This window comes from Pongo abelii, chromosome 8 (assembly GCF_028885655.2).
Source record: "Pongo abelii isolate AG06213 chromosome 8, NHGRI_mPonAbe1-v2.0_pri, whole genome shotgun sequence".
Taxonomy (NCBI): Eukaryota; Metazoa; Chordata; class Mammalia; order Primates; family Hominidae; genus Pongo; species Pongo abelii.
The window spans coordinates 113,587,863-113,607,569 of record NC_071993.2 but is presented as its reverse complement, the minus strand read 5'-3'; the positions used below and the strand labels follow the sequence as shown (position 1 = coordinate 113,607,569).

The 19,707-nt window shown below is 40.6% G+C and overlaps 1 protein-coding gene across 5 annotated transcripts in view; it reads left to right on the top strand.

Moving 5' to 3' along the window:
• SORCS1 (sortilin related VPS10 domain containing receptor 1) overlaps positions 1-14,258 on the top strand; it is a 594,724-nt gene extending 580,466 nt beyond the window's left edge. Inside the window, exons 25-27 of one of the 5 annotated variants that reach the window (XM_002821140.5) lie at positions 5,907-6,012; positions 6,130-6,290; positions 8,094-14,258. In XM_002821140.5, the coding sequence (XP_002821186.6) occupies positions 5,907-6,012; positions 6,130-6,290; positions 8,094-8,158 (332 nt within the window). In that variant the 3' untranslated portion in view covers positions 8,159-14,258. Of the gene's footprint in view, positions 1-5,906; positions 6,013-6,129; positions 6,291-7,736; positions 7,799-7,823 lie in introns of those variants that run through there. The other 4 variants (XM_003777633.4, XM_054522835.2, XM_009245780.4 and 1 more) reach the window with 4 other exon arrangements.
• The last annotated feature ends 5,449 nt before the right edge of the window (positions 14,259-19,707 follow it).

Here is a 19,707-nt window from a genome sequence, read left to right as displayed (position 1 = left end):
CTGTTATACATAATAATTACCTGTGTACCTTGTCACATATATGGATTTTGGAGACCTACTCTCAAAGACTATCCACTGTTTTGTTTTGTTTTTTTTTTTTTTGAGGCAGAGTTGAGGCAGAGTTTTGCTCTGTCGCCCAGGCTGGAGTACAGTGGCACGATCTCGGCTCACTGCAAGTTCTGCCTCCCAGGTTCATGCCATTCTCCTGCCTCAACCTCCCGAGTAGCTGGGACTACAGGCATCTGCCACCATGCCTGGCTAATTTTTTTTGGACTATACATATTTTTTTCAAGTGAAGCCTAGCTAACAGTATTTTCACAAGTGCTCCAAGTAATTCTGATTCAAGTAGTCCGTAAACTACACTTTGAGGAATATTTCACATAATAGCCAGGAATCATCACCTTCCAACCTTAGAAAACCATAAGTCATTCTTCTCTTCTTGTCTATTATGATGATGCTTGGTCTTGGAGTTACTGATGTTTGTCATTACTTGGCTAAGTGACCTCAACTCCCTGTCACTGGATATTACTGAAGATTCACCCTCAGTTTAAATTCAGAAACAATGCTTCACTTGTCATTAGAGCTACTAAAGGACAAACTGAGACACATTAAAATGTTAGAGTTTATTTGGGCAAACAATGATTCATTAATCAGTTAGCACCAGACCACAGTTGATTTAGGGCTCCCGAAAAGGCATGAGGCTTTTATGGGGTGAAGGTGAAAGCTAGGCAAAGAAAATACTTGATTGGTTAAAATAGAGGAATAGCCTTCTTTGGATCATTCTAGTAGAAAGTCTCTCATTAGATATTAGTTAGTGGTTTCTAATTGATTAAGCTTAAGTTTCATTTTCCTAGAATATGACTGTTTACTCTTTACTTGGGTTTTGGTTTGCTTACATAAGAACCCAGGACGCCAGAGCTGCCTCAGTCTAATGGCCTCCCAATTGGCTACTTTAACAAGAGACTTCCCTGGAAATTCCCACCTAGTCTGGTCTGCAGTCTTGTGGCTTTTTCCCAATAACATAGCAAAACTTTAAGACTCTGATGATTGGATTTGTTTCTAAATGGAGGGAAGGCCCATTGGACAACTGAGAGTGTTCTGTAAATGGAAGCCTTTCTGCCCATTCTGCATTCTGGATAAACTTTCTCTGTGCTATTCCCGTATCACTGTAATTTCTGAAAAAATATTTCAGACCACATGGATTTTGTGATATTCAAGGCATGTAACTCAAGCCTGAATTGAGTCTACTTTGGGGTCAGGAGAGGAAAAAAGAAAATCAAGGTATGGTAAATTACTTCTACAGCATCCTGACAACACTAACTCTTGGATTAGAATTAGAGTTGAAAGTTTCGGGGTCATAGTGCAAGTAGCAGTTCTCCAGGAATGTCCTTTTGATAGAATGAAAGTGAACACTGGACAACAATAAGATTGTTCTGCATGGCTTCACTGGGTGATGCTACCATGTTATTGACCTTAAAACTTGGAAATAAACCGAGCAAAGGGCAAAACTGCAGCAAGGGGGGCTGGGTGCGATGGCTCACACCTGTAATCCCAGCACTTTGGGAGGCCAAGGTGGGTGGATCGCTCAAGGTTAGGGTTCGAGACCAGCCTGGCCAACATGGTGAAAACCCATCTCTACTAAAAGTACAAAAAAAAAAAATTAGCCATGCGTGGTGGCAGGTGCCTGTAATCTCAGCTACTCGAGAGGCTGAGGCAGGAGAATTGACTGAACACAGGAGAAGGTTGCAGTGAATCGAGATAGTGTCACTGTACTCCAGTCTGGGTGACAAAGCAAGACTTCATCTAAAAACAAAACAAAACAAAATGAAAAAACTGCAGCAACAGGGAAAGCAGTGCCTGGAGAGAGGCATTTCCTAGAGTGTTATGTGGAACCTAGTTCTGCAAAGGGTCTGTGGTCAAATGAGTTTATGAAAGACTATGGTAAAGTTAAATGTGTTCTTTTCTGCAAGGGCTGCTGTGACCCTTTAATATACTGATGTACATTGTGAATCTCCATATGAGGAATGCTGTGTGTATCATCGCCCCAAATTATCTCACCAGGGAACTGTCATAATTTTTCAGGATTTTTTTTCTGTAGAAGAATACACTTTCAGAAATATGATAGCAATAATATGACAATGTTAGAAATATTGGGCATGTAGTCGGTCCCAAATACTATGACAGTACTTTATAAATTCCATCTCATTTTAATCTCACAAATTTCTAAACTAAACACTAGTTTCATCTCCATTTTGCAGATGAGGAAACTGAGATTTAATTTAAGTCACTTAGTCTGTAAGTGACAGAGCCAGGTTTGATTCTGAAAAGGCTCACATCATTACTTAACCCCAAATGTGGAATTTTGAATTTGTTCTCATACATACAACTATAATCATTTATTTAGCACTTACTACGTGGCAATCACTTTTCACAAGAAAATTGTTGTTATTATTGTAAGTGTTCCCATTATTATCATCCCAGGTCCTCATGAATAAAATATAAAAATTCAATGCATTTCCACATTCCTCAAAGGACTTTAGAAATGATATGTGCAAGTATGCAGGCTTAAAAATGTTGAGTCACTTGGAGTACTGCTCGTATCCATGTTTTATTTTGTGCAGGAATAATGGCAAAAAGCTGCTCAGCACTTTCCCCTACACGTCTACCTTGTTTAAGCTGCAACTGGAAAGGGATTAATGTATGGTAATTCCACACAACAAGCTAAAGCCCATTTATCACAAGTTTCCATTCCTCAGCAAAACACACACAAATGCACCTAAGTGCTGGGCAAACTAAGAAATGCAGCTGCTGTTCTATGGAGCAATAATAGGTCCGTTTATACTCAGGCACCGATCAGCAAGCAGACGCCACCCACGGAACACAGAGGGCAGTGGTAGTCAGTCTCTGGCCACTGCTGCTGGCTGCTTCCTGCTTCCTGCTTCCTGCTTCCTGCCTCTGAGAAGTGACTGACTGATGCAGAGATGGGGAGGGTGAATGGATAACACACATTTTAGAACTGGGATACAGAAGTTCATTTGCCCAGAATAATATGCTAATTACTTCACAGTGTTAATGCTGCTTGTTGAAGGATGATGATTTAGTGTAAATGATTTAGAATTGAAAGACAACCTGGGGATGGGGAGAGATAGGAGGAAGGAAAGAGAAGGGAAAAAGTTCGTGTGTGCGTGTGTGTGTGTGTATGTGTATGTGTTTGTGTGTGTGCATGCATGCATATGCGACTTTGCTTTCTGTGTTGCTGACAGCTTGGACAAAGTAATTTTCTCTCTTAGTTTTCCATTTATTTCAAATGCCAACATTTTCAAGCAAGCTCAGTATTCTTAGTTGCTTCATATCACAGGTATTCTGGTTATGCTGAAAGAGCATTTAGTTAGGAGTGAAAAGTTTAACTTTATTTCAACCTCTAACCATCCCAATCATCTGTGGCCCCTTCCGAGACTCCATCGTTCCCTGACAAATTAAGGGTTTGCATTAGAAGTTTGCCTTGAAAACATCTTCCTAATATAATTTCCTTGATGGATGATCATATTGTGATAACGATGAGAGAGAGAGAGAGATCTTATCTTTTAGAGTTATAGATGGTTAAATTATAGGTTTTCCAAGATTTATTTCAAAATTATCCGGTGGTTGGAGGTTGTGGGGTTGGATAAAATAAGATTGGCTGTCGGTTGATGGTTGTTGAAGCTGAGTGGTAGGTACATGAGGCTTCATTTCTGTATTCTGTGTATGTGTGTTTGCATGCACACATACATATCCATACATATATACACACGTATGCATATATGTATACATATACCTGTCTTCCAAACTTAAGAGTACATGATTTATTATTCCTACTGCTCCTTTTAAAACTTAGTATTTTAACTTGTGCCACTTGTTAATTTGCTTCTTGTGCTATAGTCTTAGTCCTAATCCCTATCCTCAGAAATATGTCTTTTACTGAAATTAGCCCAGGATTGAGTATATAGAAAGTGTGTATGTGTGTTTGTGTGTGTGTATGTGTATGATGATTCGGGTTCAAGTCTTGGTTCTTCCATTTACTAGTAAGTACTAAGTCCTTTTAAAACAACACTAACCAATGAGAACTTCATTGTTAGCTGTTTAATGGGGATCATAGTCGCTGCCTTCCATTTGTGAAAATCAATTGTGATAATGTCTATGACAAATGGAAGGTGTTCTCTTCCCCTGATGACATCCTACCAGTTGCAGGGTGAGTTCTGAAGAATTTCTGGACCTCTCTGCTAATGGCACGGAGAGCTTTGTTTTCTAATTTTGAACCAAAAGAAAATTTGCCTTGGGTGTTCCACAGCAGTGGGACCCCACCCATCTTTTACACACAAACTCACATATTCCCATTTCACATATTCCCATTTCAAAACTGAGGTGATGTTTGACTTACAGGGGAGAGAAAATAGTGGGGGCGTTCCTTATATTCAGTGTGTGTGTGTGTGTGTGTGTGTGTGTGGCCTCCTGAAAGCCAACTCTCCTGAAATTACTATTTTCTGAGAAGGAAGGGGTGGCTTTCATTTTTCACCAAAACTACGTGGTTAGATGGAATATGCTTTCCAGTATCAATACAGAGTGGCCAAGATGTAATCCTGAAAAAACCAGACAGAGCAGAAGCAACTGAAAGTCTTGTCTGAGACCATCAGTATTATAGTCATTTATTCTTGAACTTTTTTACCTGGGTGACTAGAAGGTTGCCCTCTCAGCTCACACCAGAGAAAACCACAGAAAATGGTGATTAAAGGTCACCTGTATTTCTGGGTATCAGGCTTTGCTTAAGTTGATGGAAGGTAAAGGTCAGCACCAAGGCTTCCCTGGAGTACATGTGGCTTGTCGTTTATGCGTGAGCTGCACTACATTTGCAAAATGTCAGCTTTTAAGAGGGTAGAGATTAATTGCAAAGTCTACAGGTACAACAGGTTTGACTGTGAGATGGGGGAAGGTGTAGAGGTGGAGAGAAGTGTTTTCCAGACTGCACCTTAAGGGGAAACTCAGGGAGGGAGACTCTTTGATGGAGGCAGAGGCTTCTGTTTTGTCTGAGAGAAAAACTCACTGTGTTTGAGAGGCTGGAGCATTTTGGTGAGGGCTGTCAGAGCTTTTGGGAAATTGTGGAGACAGCCAGGTGGCATATCCCTCCTTCAGCATCTCAGCGGCTGCCCTTGTGAAATATTCACTTGGCCATCAGTTTCCTGTGTACAAAAATACAAGCATGTTCCATCACTTTGCTGTCCTTTCTCTCACGTATGACAACTTTCCAATTATTTTTCTCACATGACAACTACTGGAGTAGGGGTGACGGGGTAGTTGAATTCACAAATATATTCCTTCTGGTGGTTTTATTGGCAATCTGTTTTGCTTTGTGGAAAAAGCTTACACTCAGAGTATAATAAAATATAATTATTATATTATAAATATTGATTAATAATAATAATACTAGCAGCAGTAGAAATGAAATCTAATAGTTACGTGACTTACTATGTGCCTGGCACTTTTCTCAATGCGTAACATACATTAGCTCACTTAATCCTCATAAGAACCCAATGAAGTATATACCATTATTTTGATTTTACCACATAAGGTACATTAAGGTGAAGCAACTTGCCCAAGACCACATAGCTAGTTAGAGTAGGACTTGAATCCAGACAGCCTGGCCCTGGGGTCTGTGCTTTTCATTGCTCTGCCGCAGAGCAGGAACATTTGGGGTGGGAGTAGGGGTGGACTCAGATGCATCCCATGTCAGCCATGTGACATGCATCTTGTGTGTATACCCCACACGGTTTTCTGGGACTTACCATGCTTGTGTGTGAAACATTTGAGCCTCTCATAGAGTCTCACCTGCCCAGGTATCTGCTCATTTTTCTCTGCTCTGTTTCCCCCTCAAGCCCCCCTGGTGGACCTCACTCCTACCCACAGTGGATCTGCCATGCTGATGCTGCTCTCAGTGGTGTTTGTGGGGCTGGCAGTGTTCGTCATCTACAAGTTTAAAAGGTGCGTGTCCCTCCATCCACCTCCCCCCACCCCTGACCTCTTCCTTCTCCCTGACAGGTTCAGAAGCATGTGTTACAGTGATGTGCATAGCAGTGATGGTTTCTATTAATATTTTAGGAAGATCCCGGGGATTAATGTTTATGCCCAGATGCAGAATGAGAAAGAACAAGAGATGATCAGTCCAGTCAGTCACTCTGAAAGCAGGCCCAATGTCCCTCAGACTGAACTAAGGAGGCCTGGCCAGCTTATAGATGAGAAGGTGGAATCCCAGCTCATAGGTAAATGATTCCCAGTAGCCATCAGCTGTTCAGCTGAGTAGGCAATGGCTGACTCTCTCTCTAACCCCTTTCTGGCTTGACATAACCACTTTCTTTTGCTCTAACACCCCTGAGAGAAACAGCTAAGATGGCTTTTTCCCTGCTCCCTCTCATTGGGATGGGGGAAAAACAAACAAACCTCTTGCTTCTATCTAGTTTTTTTTCTCTCATTAGTTTATTCCTCCTTTTGCAAAACCCTCCCTAAAATATTGGGCTTAAAATGTTAAAATGTTATATGTTTATGGGCAAAGAGCAAAGCATTTGCTTTAATAGTATATAAGAAGGAGAGGCCTCAGAGGCTAAGGCTGGTGAACCAGAGGGCTGGGCAGGGTTTGCAGGACACGGTATGTATTGACTAGAATGAAACATGGTAGCCTCAACTGGATACAGCTCTAAGGAGGGCAAACTGCTCTGGAACACCAGTAGAGGAGTGACATAATGAGAGTGGCCAGCCTGATCATCCAGGGAATTTTTTTTTTTTACATCTATTGGTAGTCTAGGAATTTTCCCTCAGGAGATCTGGAACCTAAGATTGAGGAAAAGAGGCATAATGTTTGCAGACATCCAGGCAGTGGAGCATCCTGAGAGAGACCACTGGTGGGTGAGACTATTACAGAGCAGATTAGCAAATTTCTTCCTCTTTTTTGACTGTCCCTTACCAGAAGTTGTAAAATGGACTTTCTCATATTTCAATGGCGCTCTCTCTGCCTGTGAAGTAGGCACGGGAATCCAACAACGAGGTATAGAGAATCTAACGTTCACTTGCTAAATTCTGCTATTTATTGCAGCAGAAATTTTCCAGGAAGCTAGACAAACCTATGAAGCCACTATTGCTGATCCATTTCTCTGTTTGGTTCCTCCTGTCTGTTGGCATTAGGAGTTGAAGCCTTTTATGTTTACATCTAGATCCTGCATTGCTGACAACAGTGAATAAATTATTATATAACCATTCATGCTCCACTCTAATGTGATAATGCCAAACCACCTAGAAAGCCTTTACATACAATTTTTAATCTTACTTGGAAAACAATGAGTATGTAAATGGAAACATAACCCTCTTTAAATGAATATGGGAAAGGTCTGTGGCTGTGTTAAGGGGAAATGTAAATGCAGTAACTGGCTCCTATCATAGATAATGATAACAACTGCAGTCACATCTGGTGTCCAATTTTCACAGTGCACTTTCTTTTATTTGGAGAGGCAAGGTAATAAATGTGTAATTGCTTGGGGCTAAAAAGAAAAAAGTCTTTTCTGTCTTCAAATCCAGAGAGGCATTCACCCTGTCTACTCATTCCTAAAGCTTCTAAGTACATTTTTTGGGATCATTTGGTTCTCAGTCGCATTTCCGTAGGGTATGAAGCACAGCCTCTATTTGCTTTATTAAAGTAGTAATTCCTCCTTCTCCAGGAAGATATCGCAGCACATTGCAAAGTCTGTGACACCTTTCCCTTTCCAGTGTCATTAAATGAGTAAGTGTTACACGTTTTCTCTTAGGAGAGTAGCTTTACCCTCCCCTCCCTCCCCTTCTACTCAACCTGGTGACTCATCTCTCCGATTGCAAAGAGCAAGACACGCCACTCCGCCTTCAACGCCAAAGCGGGGATCTGCTGGGGCACAGTATGCAATTTAAGGAAAACCCCCAAAGGCTACAGGCGACCTGCTGATCAGGAAAGAATTTCGCTCTTGTCAAGTACATCATCCTTCGTGACCACTAACTTTGTGTTTTTTTTCTTTCCTTTGTTGTTCTGTTTCCTATTTTGCCAGGAAGTATTTCCATAGTTGCTGAGAATCAAAGCACAAAAGAAATCCCTACCTATGTAAATGTTTGAATGGAGGACGCCAGTAAAAAACAAAACAAAAACAAAACAAAACATAAAATATAAACAATCAAAATCCAAACAAACAAACAAACACTCACTGCATCGGGACTTTTTAATTCTTCAGACACAGACAACAAGGGTTTTTAGCTTTAAGCCTGTGCATGTGGACGATACTCTGAGAACATGTCTGGAGGGGCAGTGTACAGGTGCTCTATTTTAATGGAAAACACTCCCCTCTCCCTCTTTCTTCTTCTCTCTCTTTTTTCTGATCGGTCGTGTTTGTAGAAAATTCATAACATATATAGGCCAAGGAAATCTGCATGTATTTTTGGAAATATTCTTGGCTCTAGATTTATCAGCTATTTTAGCATTAAAGGCTGATGGGTGGATTAGCTACCCCAGCTCCTTTCATAAGACACAAAGACATGCACAGGAGTTTGAAACCCTGAGCTGTTTCTCTGTTCCACTTTCCATACTGTCATTTCCCTTCTAAGTTAGCTTTGGTAGCTCTGTTGGTCAGCAGTGGCCACAAGGCTGCTTTCTGCACTCTCTGTGGCCACAGGAACAAAGATGCGAGTTGAAGATCCCTTTGTGCCGGTAGAATAAGGAAGGAAGGGAGGCAGGGAGGCAGCGCATGTCAGAAACGGACCTTGGTTTCCTGTTCACCTCTTTCCACCATGATTGCTTCCCCTTGCAGCTTTCCCTACTCCTGCCCCAACTGCAGTAGGAAATGGAATCCCATTAGTTACCCATTGTCCTGTCTTCACGTTTGTTTGTCATCCATGTGTGACCATGATCTGTTGATATCTTTGAATCTCTTCCCTCCAAACCCCAAGTAAGTTGTCCTTCAACTGTTCTCAATTTTTCTTCCCAAACATATTGCTAGATTCTGGACATTAACCCTGACGTTTCCTAAATACTGGCCTGGCCTGTGCTGCCCCTGCCTCCACTACTCGCAAGTTTCTGAGCCCTTTGTCAGTTTTGTACATTCCCAAGCATGCCAGCTTCTGTGCCCATGGACCCTGCTGCGTCCTGCACAGCAGGGTTCAGTTTCATGTATCTTTGTCTTTTCCTCTAGAACTTGCCTTTTTCAAATATCCCTGCCTTTTCCCACCTGGAAACATATACTGTATGTGAAAGAGTTGATGTATGCAAAGCAATTCAAACCTGGCCATGTACTTTGGAAAAGGAAGCATAGAGATGAATTGTGGTGTTCTCACACCTTAACGAAAATCTCGTGCGATCTGATTCCAGAAGATTCTTGTGAGAAATGTTTTGAATGTGTGACAATTTTGCAGGGCAATTTCCTCCTGTGATGGTTGCTGTTACCTGGTATTTCCACTCTCACAATAGAATAGAAATGTTTGTGAAATAAAACTGATTTTAACTGGAAGGAGATACAGGTTAATGGACTTTGTGTTTAAGAGTGTCAAACAGTCTGAGAGAATAAATGGGGGTCTTGTCTTACATTAGGGTGAGAGTTTGATTATTTAGGATGATCCCAGTGATTTCATGTGTGCTCTCTGACCTCTGAGTGTCATAGTATCATTAAAGGAAAGATTTAAGTCTGTATAAAGGAGAAAAGTTACTGATTGGCAAAAAAGATTGGCACAAAGCAAGAAGAAACCCCATTTTTCCCCAGGGTAATCATGAAAGAAGGCTCAGAGAAAGAGGGAAACAAAAGCCTGTTCAGCAGAGGCCCGTTTAGTATTATGGACTGGGCAAAGCCCACTATAAACTATAGGAGAAAGAAGTTCTGATAAACCTCTTAGTATGCTCAGCCTCCTTCTTTGCTATGTCCCTAAGCCAACAGGGTATAACACAGGTCTTGGTGATAATGAGGGTGTCCTAAAGATCCTGATGTCCATGACTTCATGTAGTTCAGGCACAGAAAGAATAGCAAAGCTGCTGTCAGAAGTTTATCAGGCAGAGATGTTTATGGTTGAGGATACCCCATATGAATCTGGGAAATGGGCTAGGCCTGAGGCAGTCACCTATTTGTAGAACTCAATTGATTCCCAACCTGCCAGGCTTCCTATCTCATAGGAAACATCCTCATTGATCCTCTTCAGTTGGAGCCTCCCAAATTTAATCTGGAAGACAAAGTGCTGGAAAATCAAAAGAGGCTCACTCAAACCAGCACAGGGAGTCCTCAGAGTTGCAGTTCAATTCATTTTAATTAGAAAAGTATGAAAAAGGAATAACACTCTTATTCTAGCACAGTGCCTTGCCTAGAGTAGTAGTATGAAAACTATTTGTTGAAGAAATAAATGAACGGAAAGACATAGGGAAGAATGGGCTGTAAATCCTAATTAAAAATAGAGGTCGACATGAGATGCCTGGCATTTTGGGAAGTGACCAAAGATGGCCAGCTAGAGATTCAGCATCTCCAGGATCCTCATGTGCCTCTCCTCAAAGTTCTCTCCCATCTGTAGGAGATTAGTGAGGCAAGGTGCTGCTCGGAGAGGAGGACCTCATTGTTCTTATGACCTTGGCCAGTTGTTCTCAAAGTGTGGTACCTGGATCAGCAGTATCACTATCACTTGGGCCTGTTAGAGATCCAGATTCTGGATCCGTACCCCATACCTACTGAATTAGGAACTCTAGGGGATGAATAGTGGTGTTCTCTGTTGCTAAGTGATAGTGGGCCCAGCCATCTATTTTAACAAGCCTTCCCAGTGATTGTGATACATACTAAAGTTTGAGAACCATTGTACTAGGCCATTCCAGCTGAATCTCAAAGAGAAGGCAGTAATGAGAGCCTACAAATGGGAGGGACCTAAGTGCCTACCTACTCGCTAATCGCAGGTGCAAACACACAAGGAGTTTGGTGGGCTTAAGTTCAGAGGAGTGTGTAGGGAGGGATGTATGTGGAAGGTAAGATTCAGGGCAAGCTAAAAATCCGATACTGCAACGTTTTCCAAAATCCCAGAAGGCAAACTGTGCATGTTCTACCCTGAACCACCCAAGCAACACTTTCTACCTTGCCTTATTTTTAATTGGAGTCACTGTCCAAAATGCAGAGGTTTGCTTTGCTTTTTTTTCAGAAGTTCCAAACAGCAACTTTGAGAGTAATGGGGTGCTTGGCAGCTGTTCTGTGTTTTCCAGGAATCCAACTGAGCATTGAAATCTCTCATTTGCCGACTTATTTTTATAGGAAGCCAATTTAAAAAAAAAAAAAGTTTTCTTATAGTATTGGAACTACTTCTAATTTTAAAATGACTTTTTTGATGTATTTTTTGTTAAATACTATGTAGTGTAATGTATAATTGCTCTTGTTTATTGCTTTTACAATCATATTTATTAAACAGATAATGTCTCTAAAGTCTTTGCCTCAGGTATTTTTTTTTTAATCCTAAACCCTTGGTGTTCATTCTAAATATAGAAGTGTTGCATGTATAGGATTTCATAAAAGCTAATTGCATAAGAAATAGCAAACACCACAGGCTTGAGGTTTTTGGCTGTTTTTTACTAACAAGGCAGAATATACGTACTACCTGAATTCTACCTGCATTTCAATTAACTATACAATGTCTGTTTATTAAATTACTTTGATTTAAAAATTAGTCCAAACTGGTTATTTTAGAATGAGTACGTGTTCATTATTATTAGTTCAGAATTAGAAATTATTGATGGGGAACAAACCCATTCAAATTTGTTCATAACCTTGTGGTTACCAAAGGACCGAACCTGCGTGGAATGAACTGAAACATGGGGAGTGGTAAAAAACAGCAGATGAGTAAAAACAGCTGTGGACCTGGAATCAGGAAAGAGGAGTTCGCCTCTGGCTATGCCAGCTGTGTGACCTTGAGCAAATCATTTTAACATATAAGAGCTTTAGTGCTCTCGTGCATATAATTTGGAAGAAGAAGATCCCTTCCAGCTCTGACATTCCAAATACTATGGGTGAGTCATTCCCCAAGAGTCCCAAATATTTGATTTAAAGTTAGCAGGAAATAACATGGTAGACTGGATCCATCTTTTCAGCCCTGTGGCTTGCCTACGTAAGTGGCATTTCTCCCTGGGCATCATTTGGTGCTGATATTTGGCTGAAACATTTGTACAGGCATAAAACCCTCCCTAGCCTTCCCGAAGGCCTCCCAGACACAGAGTGGTGTTGCCTCAGCTCAATCTCAGCATGTGTGAAACTTCCTATTACTTTAGGTGGCCCTTAACCTTTCCATTCCCACAGACTAAATTCCTGAATCTTTATTCCTTTCCAGGCCAGAGCCCATGCACCTCCTTCCTATCAGAAGCAATGTATCACCTGTGTCAGGCAAACAGCCAGCATTCCTATACACGTCAAACAGAGGGGAGTTAATACAGAAAATGTGTTGCTGGGTTAATGGAAGCACAAAAATACCAAATAGGAGCAGGTGAGGCAACTCTCAGATCAGCCTCAATAGGAAGCCTCTCACTTCCCTGTGCTGGAGAGATCCAGGTATTACCAGAGCCCTGGAGTCAGGACCACCAGGTTGAAGCTGAAGTCATGGAGGACTTGTCTGGCAGGAGCTGGAGCCATTGAGGAGATGTGACTACTGCCTGTCCTGTGATGCTGGCCAAGCAGAGGGGTAGGGAGAAGTAGCTTGCTTTTTCCCTTGCTCTGGTCTTCTTTGCTGTTGCCGATCCTTTTAACTGCACAAACCCAGCCACAAGCCAGTGGGCAGTGGAGCCTAGGAAATGTTGTTTTCTGGAATACAAAGTGAACCGGGAGGGAGTGGGAAATGGATTTGAGAGAACACAGGCAGGTGACTGGCACAGCACCCCTTTCATGGCCAGCCCATATCATAACCAATAGATCTCCCCCAACCCAAATGCACCAGGTACTGTAGCTCACACCTGTAATCCCAGAGCTATGGGAGGCCAAGGCGGGGGGTTGGGGGAGATTGCTTGAGCCCAGGAGTTCCAGCCTGCAGTGAGCTATGATCATGCCACTGTACTCCAGCCTGGACAGCAGAGTGGGACCTTGTGTCTAAAAAATAATAATAAGTAATCCCAGCACTTTGGGAGGCTGAGGCGGGTAGATCACATGAGGCTAGGAGTTTGAGACCAGACTGGCCAACATGGTGAAACCCTGTCTCTACTAAAAATACAAAAATTAGCTGGGTGTGGTGGTGCATGCCTGTAATCCCAGTTACTCTTGAAGCTGAGGCAAAAGAATCACTTGAACCCGAGAGGCAGAGGTTGCAGTGAGCCGGGATTGCACCACTGCACTCCAGCCTGGGCAACAGAGTGAGACTGTCTCAAAACAATAAATAATACGTAGTAGGTGCTCCTTTCTCTGTGAGTATGTTCACGTATTTTTCTTTAAACATCACATATTTAGAACTTGGCTGTATGTTTATGTGTGGCACTTACACCTTTCTCACCAAATTCTACACTCGTTTACAGAAGGACCTTTATTTTATTCGTTATTTCAGCATTTAGGACTGGGCATTGCCATTAGGGGGCACTAGATAAATGTTTGCTGGAACTCAGCCCTTGATTTTCAGCTTAGTGTTGTGAGCAAGTCCATTTTATTCAGCGATGATCTCTGAGGTGGCTTCACAGTCCGATTCCTCTACCCCAGCTGGCATCTCTAATTACATGTTCAGTTGGTGTTCGCCAAGAATCAACATATCCCTGTCCATCTCTGTTACCACTCAAGCTGCTGTATTCCCGGAGCTATTCTTAGACATTAAGTGAAATAGTTGCAGTTTAAGAAGAAGAAAAAAAAATGGCTAGAAACTAGCATAAAAAACAAAGGTCTAAGTTTGATTTCTGGATTACTATATAATGTGTTTACCTATTCCCCAAGGAGTTAACAGTACTATGAAAATGCATGTTAGAGGCTTGTATAGTAGGGGAAGTCCAAAATAATTCCAGATGGACAAATACAAGGAAATGGCTGTTATAAAGTTTTCATGTTAAACACATGAAAAGAGACCCGTGTTTTATAGCATAGAGATATTTATTGATCAGTATGTGGTGGACACTGTTTTAGGCAGTGAGAATCTTCTGTGAACAAGGCAGATGACATGTCTGCCTTTATGAAGTAATATCTGAGTAGGAACAATGAACAAATAATATAATTTAATGTAACATATGCAATGCTGTCAAACGTATAAGATAATTTCAATATATCAAAATGTAAAAATAAAACATGATAGGTGACAGGGCGGCCAGAGTGACTAGGGGTGGGGGCGGGAGATGGGGAGAGTTGGTCCTCGGAAACAAAAATGTCTACATGCTGAACAAAAACCTCTTCAGGATCTGAAGGCTAAAAAGGAGACAGCCATTTAGACACCTGCATGGTCCCAGTATGTTCAAAAGCCACCTTAGAACAACTGCACCCAGAAAACAATTTTGAACCTAAACAATTAGAAATGTTTCTGAGTTTAAGGGAAAATAGCTCTTCCATTGCACATAAGCAGGGTCTTTCCCAGAGATCATCTGTACACTCAGTTGTACTATTATGTAACATATGTGTTTCCAAAATCGTCCCTCTATGCCAAACGGTATAATAAAGCCCATAAAGCTTAGGGAAAAAGATGGGGCTGGGGCACAACACACAAAAACTTTGTCATATCTCAGTGTAATGTGTCTCTGGACAAATTTTTAAAAAGGTACAAACCGAATAAAAATGGTAGCATAGTTTTACACACACTGAATAGTTAAATACACAAAACACTTACCTTGAAAAAGACTTGAAGTTTGCTTATGAGAGTGGGCGTTGGAATGCCTACAGCGTGTGAGTTATTGTGAAGTGGTAGAAGGGAAGTTACTTGAAATCAGACAGAAATTTGCAACACCAAATACAGATAATGTGGCTGTAATACACAAGGCAAGTGGACACAGCTGGTAGATGTTTGAGGAGTGTGTGTGTGGGTTCTATGTACTTTTACACAGCTGGTTTCAGCTGGGTGCAGTTTTCTGCATTCATCTAGTTTTTCTCATTGACAAAATCATGCATAAGCAAATACAGCATTTGAATTATCCTCAAATTCTTCCTTAATATATCAATTACATTAGAACAAATTTATATTTTCAAAAATGCTTGATAGCAGAACTGATTATAATTTAGGTGGCAGTTTAAAAGTACTGGTAGAGGGAAGAAACCCTACTTGACAGCAGAGGAAAAAGATAAGGAAATAGTGCTAATCCTCATTAAAATTGTCACCTCAGCCTGAGACCTTTCAGTATAGGGACCAGCAGCCCTATTCATTTACACAGACCTTAGAACATCATCCAATTTCCACCTACCCCAGCAACAATATTTAGAAACAGGCTTTGGCCCAAAGAATGTTAAGTTGTGGTCAGAACCCCTTGTTAAAGAAAAACATGGCTGTCCAGGCACAGTGAATGACACCTGTAATCCTAGAACTTTGGGAGGTTGAGGAGTTTGAGACCAGCCTGGGCAACATGGGGAAACCCCTTCTCTAATAAAAATACAAAAATTAGCTGGGTGTGGTGATGCACACCTGTAATCCCAGCTATTCAGGAGGCTGAGGCATGAGAATCGTTTGAGCCTGGCGAGTGGAGGTTGCAGTGAGCCAAGATTGCACCACTGCCCTCCAGCCTGGGCAACGGAGCAGGACTGTCTCCAAAAACAAACCAACAAAAAAACATGGTATGAAAAAGACATTTATGAAGTATTTGAAGAAAAGTAAAACAGCTGAAGATTTGAAATGTTTAAAAATAAACTCAAGGCCGCTAGATAATCATAAAACACTTTATAAACAATACTAAGTAAAATATTTCAATATATGCATTTATATTTATCTTCATAACATCTTTCTGTTTATGTGAATATTAATAACAGCTTGTAGATGCAGAAAAAGGATTCAGTAAGCACTATGTATAAACTAGTTAACAATCATAATATATATGCATATCATAAAATATAATTTCGTTAAAACTCTTCTAAAGAACAAGGACGTGAGAAATTTTTCATGTGATGTTAAGAGAAAGCAGAATTTGAGACTTTCATAGTATCATAATTTGTACAGAAAATAAGGACAGAACGAGATGAAAAATAGTAACACAAGTTATTTCTAACTTGTAAAACTATGGGTGTTTTAATTCCCTTCATCTTTGTTTATATATTTTCTAAGATATTCTAATATTTGCTAATTAAGTTAGTTATGTAATTATTGTAAATAATATATAAAAGTTATAGGAAAATTCATGATTGTTGACAGCATATACTTAAATTCCTTTAATAAATTAAAAACAACTTCTCTAGATAAGACAATTTTTTACCTTATGTTTATCAATTTAAATTCATATTGAGATACAAATATTATTTTGCAATTATGGCACCTGCAGTTTAACTCATGAAATTTCAAATGTTTAAAATTTTTAAACTGTTTAACTTTGTGATCCATGTGTATATATGTAATATACATGTACACACAGACATAGATATGCAGACATATATACATGCATGTAATTAATAACATTTTACAGTATAAGTGTAAGGTAAATATGTGTACATACATATTTATACATTATTTTATTTTATTTTATTGATTTATTTTTGAGACAGAGTTTCGCTCTTCTTGCCCAGGCTGGAGTGCAATGGGGCGATCTCGGCTCACTGCAACCTCCACCTCCCAGGTTCAAGTGATTCTCCTGCCTCAGCTTCCCAAGTAGCTGGGATTATAGGCATGCACCACCACGCCTGGCTAATTTTGTATTTTTAGTAGAGACGGGGTTTCTCTATGTTAGTCAGGCTGGTCTTGAACTCCCGGCCTCAGGTGATCCACCTGCCTCAGCCTCCCAAAGTGCTAGGATTACAGACATAAGCCACCGCGCCCAGCCTATACATTATTTAGATATGTGCATATACACATAGAAGTAAACACTCTTGCATAGATATAAAACAACAATATGGTAATAGTAGTTAGTTCTGCATCATAAACATACAGAAACATGTGCTATTAATGGGCCTAGACCCATTGCTTGACTGTGTGTTGAGTATTGCAAACCAATACTGTCTGAAGATTTTGTTGTTCCTCCATAATCATGACTGGGGTAAGCAAGAGAAGTGAAGGCAGAAGAGTTATTTCTAGGGGAGAATATGCAAACCTGCTGGAAGATACCCTTGCTCTAACTTATGTAGCAGCCTTCTTAATTGCCTAACCAGCAGCCACTCACTTTCCTTAACACCTTTCAGCCACAAGAAGAATGCCAACCTTACTTAGTAACAGCACCAAGATATCATACCTGACATGCACATACATACATACACACACGCCTGACAAATGACAGAGACTAGCCTCACCAAGTGTCTGCTGAATAACTGGAGGCAGGAGGTTCTCATCGGCCAAGGCGAGGGCACAGAAGCAATGCTGATAGTCAGGTTGTGAGTAAACCAAAGTCTCAGTGAAAAGTCCAGGGCCAAAAACACTGGTGTGACCACATGTGAACACTAAGTGCAAAGGGGCAAAGGCTACCAAGATTTTAATTCCCAAGCGCACAGTTAAACGTTACCTAAAAATAAAAGATGTGAATGAAGCAAAAGTGTACAATGAGGAAGCTGTGCGTAAAAAATACGTGAATGATGAAAAAATAGTAAAGCAGCTACCATTTTGAATATAATGTGTCATCTGTGTACCCATTATCTCATTTAATCCACACAAACTCTCGAAGTAGGAATGGTTTTCTTCTTTTACATTTGGTGAAAGTGGAGCTTGGAGAACTGAAGTAATTCACTTGTTCATCACGATCATGGAGTGGGAGGTCTGTATGACACCCAAATGCTCACTTTTCTTCTGTGCTGTATTTTTTCCTAAAAGATGAATAATACGTCAGTCTCATCTTTGGGGTGTTTAATAATTGAAGGGTTGAGCTAACTCAAAGAGTGGGTCAAGAAGTCTTGAAAACTAGGTGGGCCTGAAGCTTGGGAAACTTAGAAACCCCACTGGATCTGTTCCACATCAAAGCCCACTTACGTGCTCGATTAAATCAGAAAACTGCTCAATACAACAGAGACTGTTTTCCAGATTCTTCAGTGTGCTGTATTTCAGATGGCACAAAAGCAAGGCAGACACAGTTGTCCTTAGTGACATGCACAGCCAAGTTTCTGTCTGGAAAAATGCCCAGAAAAGATTCAATTCTTCCTTCTTGCTCTGCAGAGCGTTTCTCCTGGTTGGGATTTAATAGATGCCCCTAGGGATTTATGGAATCAAATCTGGGCATCTGGAGAGGGAGGGTAGATGTAAGTTGGTAAAATCTGTCTCTCTGGTTAAAGTACTACACTGGCAAGCACATGGGAAATAATTGACCTGAGATGGGATTTTTCTATAGTAACAACCTGACATTGCTTCTAGGATATCCAGGAGGGCAGATTTGGTTTGTTTTAATATGGCAGGCAAATCAGAAAGTTATTTTGTTTGTTTAGTGCATCATTCTAGATGTTATTTCCAAATGTACTGTAAATCTTTTTAGCCTCTTGAATTTACACAAATATAGTCTAAACAGTGTTGAGACAGACAGAAGAATGAACAGTTTGATATAAGTAGAGGGCAATGGGCTATAGGAAAGTAGAAGAGTTAAAGGTGGTGATTTGTGGCACATTCACTGTGTTATAAGGAATAAAGGGATACATGATTTAAAACCTGCAAACACTTTAAGGTAGGTATGTTTATTTTATAATGTAGAAACATTAGTCTGGAAAGTTCAATTCACTTGTCCAAGATCACATGGCCAGTAAAGTAGGAAAGTCAGAATTTCAACCCATGATTCCTAATCCTCTTTCACTCTACCCATACACTCCTCCAGTCTTCCTACAGGTAAGCCGCAAATAAGAGATGGTTCAAAACAACAAAACTGTGTGTTCATGCAGTTCTCTGCTCCAAATGCGGTTGTTGGAAAGAGTTTACACGAGGAAAAGAGCTATTCTTGTAAATGCATGTACCAGATTCTGCCTCAGCCCCACTTTGAGTTACACAAATAGAGACTTATTCCTTTCGACCTTAGTTGATATGGTACACAGGGGAGGTGGGCCATCTAAGCTCTCTTGAACTAAAGAATTGATATTTGCTACTCACTTCAGTAAACAAGTGAATATAGAGTAAGTATTTTCCAAATACCAACACTAAGTCATCCGAAACCCAGCAGCTCATACAGCACCCAGAGTGCTGCATGTAAGCCATATATATAGATATTGCTTAACCTATTAGAGATGGGATCCCCTATGTAATTCCCATGCTCATGCATGAATTTTCTCTTCAGTGGCCTCATTGTAGGGCAAGACCTTCCTTCTCCACTTTGGCCCATGAGTGGAAAATTTCTTTAATACAGAATGAAGCCTTGTGGCTCTATTATATCTGAAAACATTTTACTAAGCATTTTTTTTGGTTTGGTTGGTTTTGTTCACATATATATATGTATTTGTTTGTTTTTGTTAACTGATGAGAGCCCACAGTATTATTGCAAATAGCAAAGAACTGGTTTGGGATGTCCTGATGAGTCATGAGGCATTTTGCAACTCAAGTGGGAAAGAATAAGAAAGCAAGGCAGGAGAGGACTGGTGGGGCAGGACTGACCCATCGGAGAGATTGCTTCTTGAATTT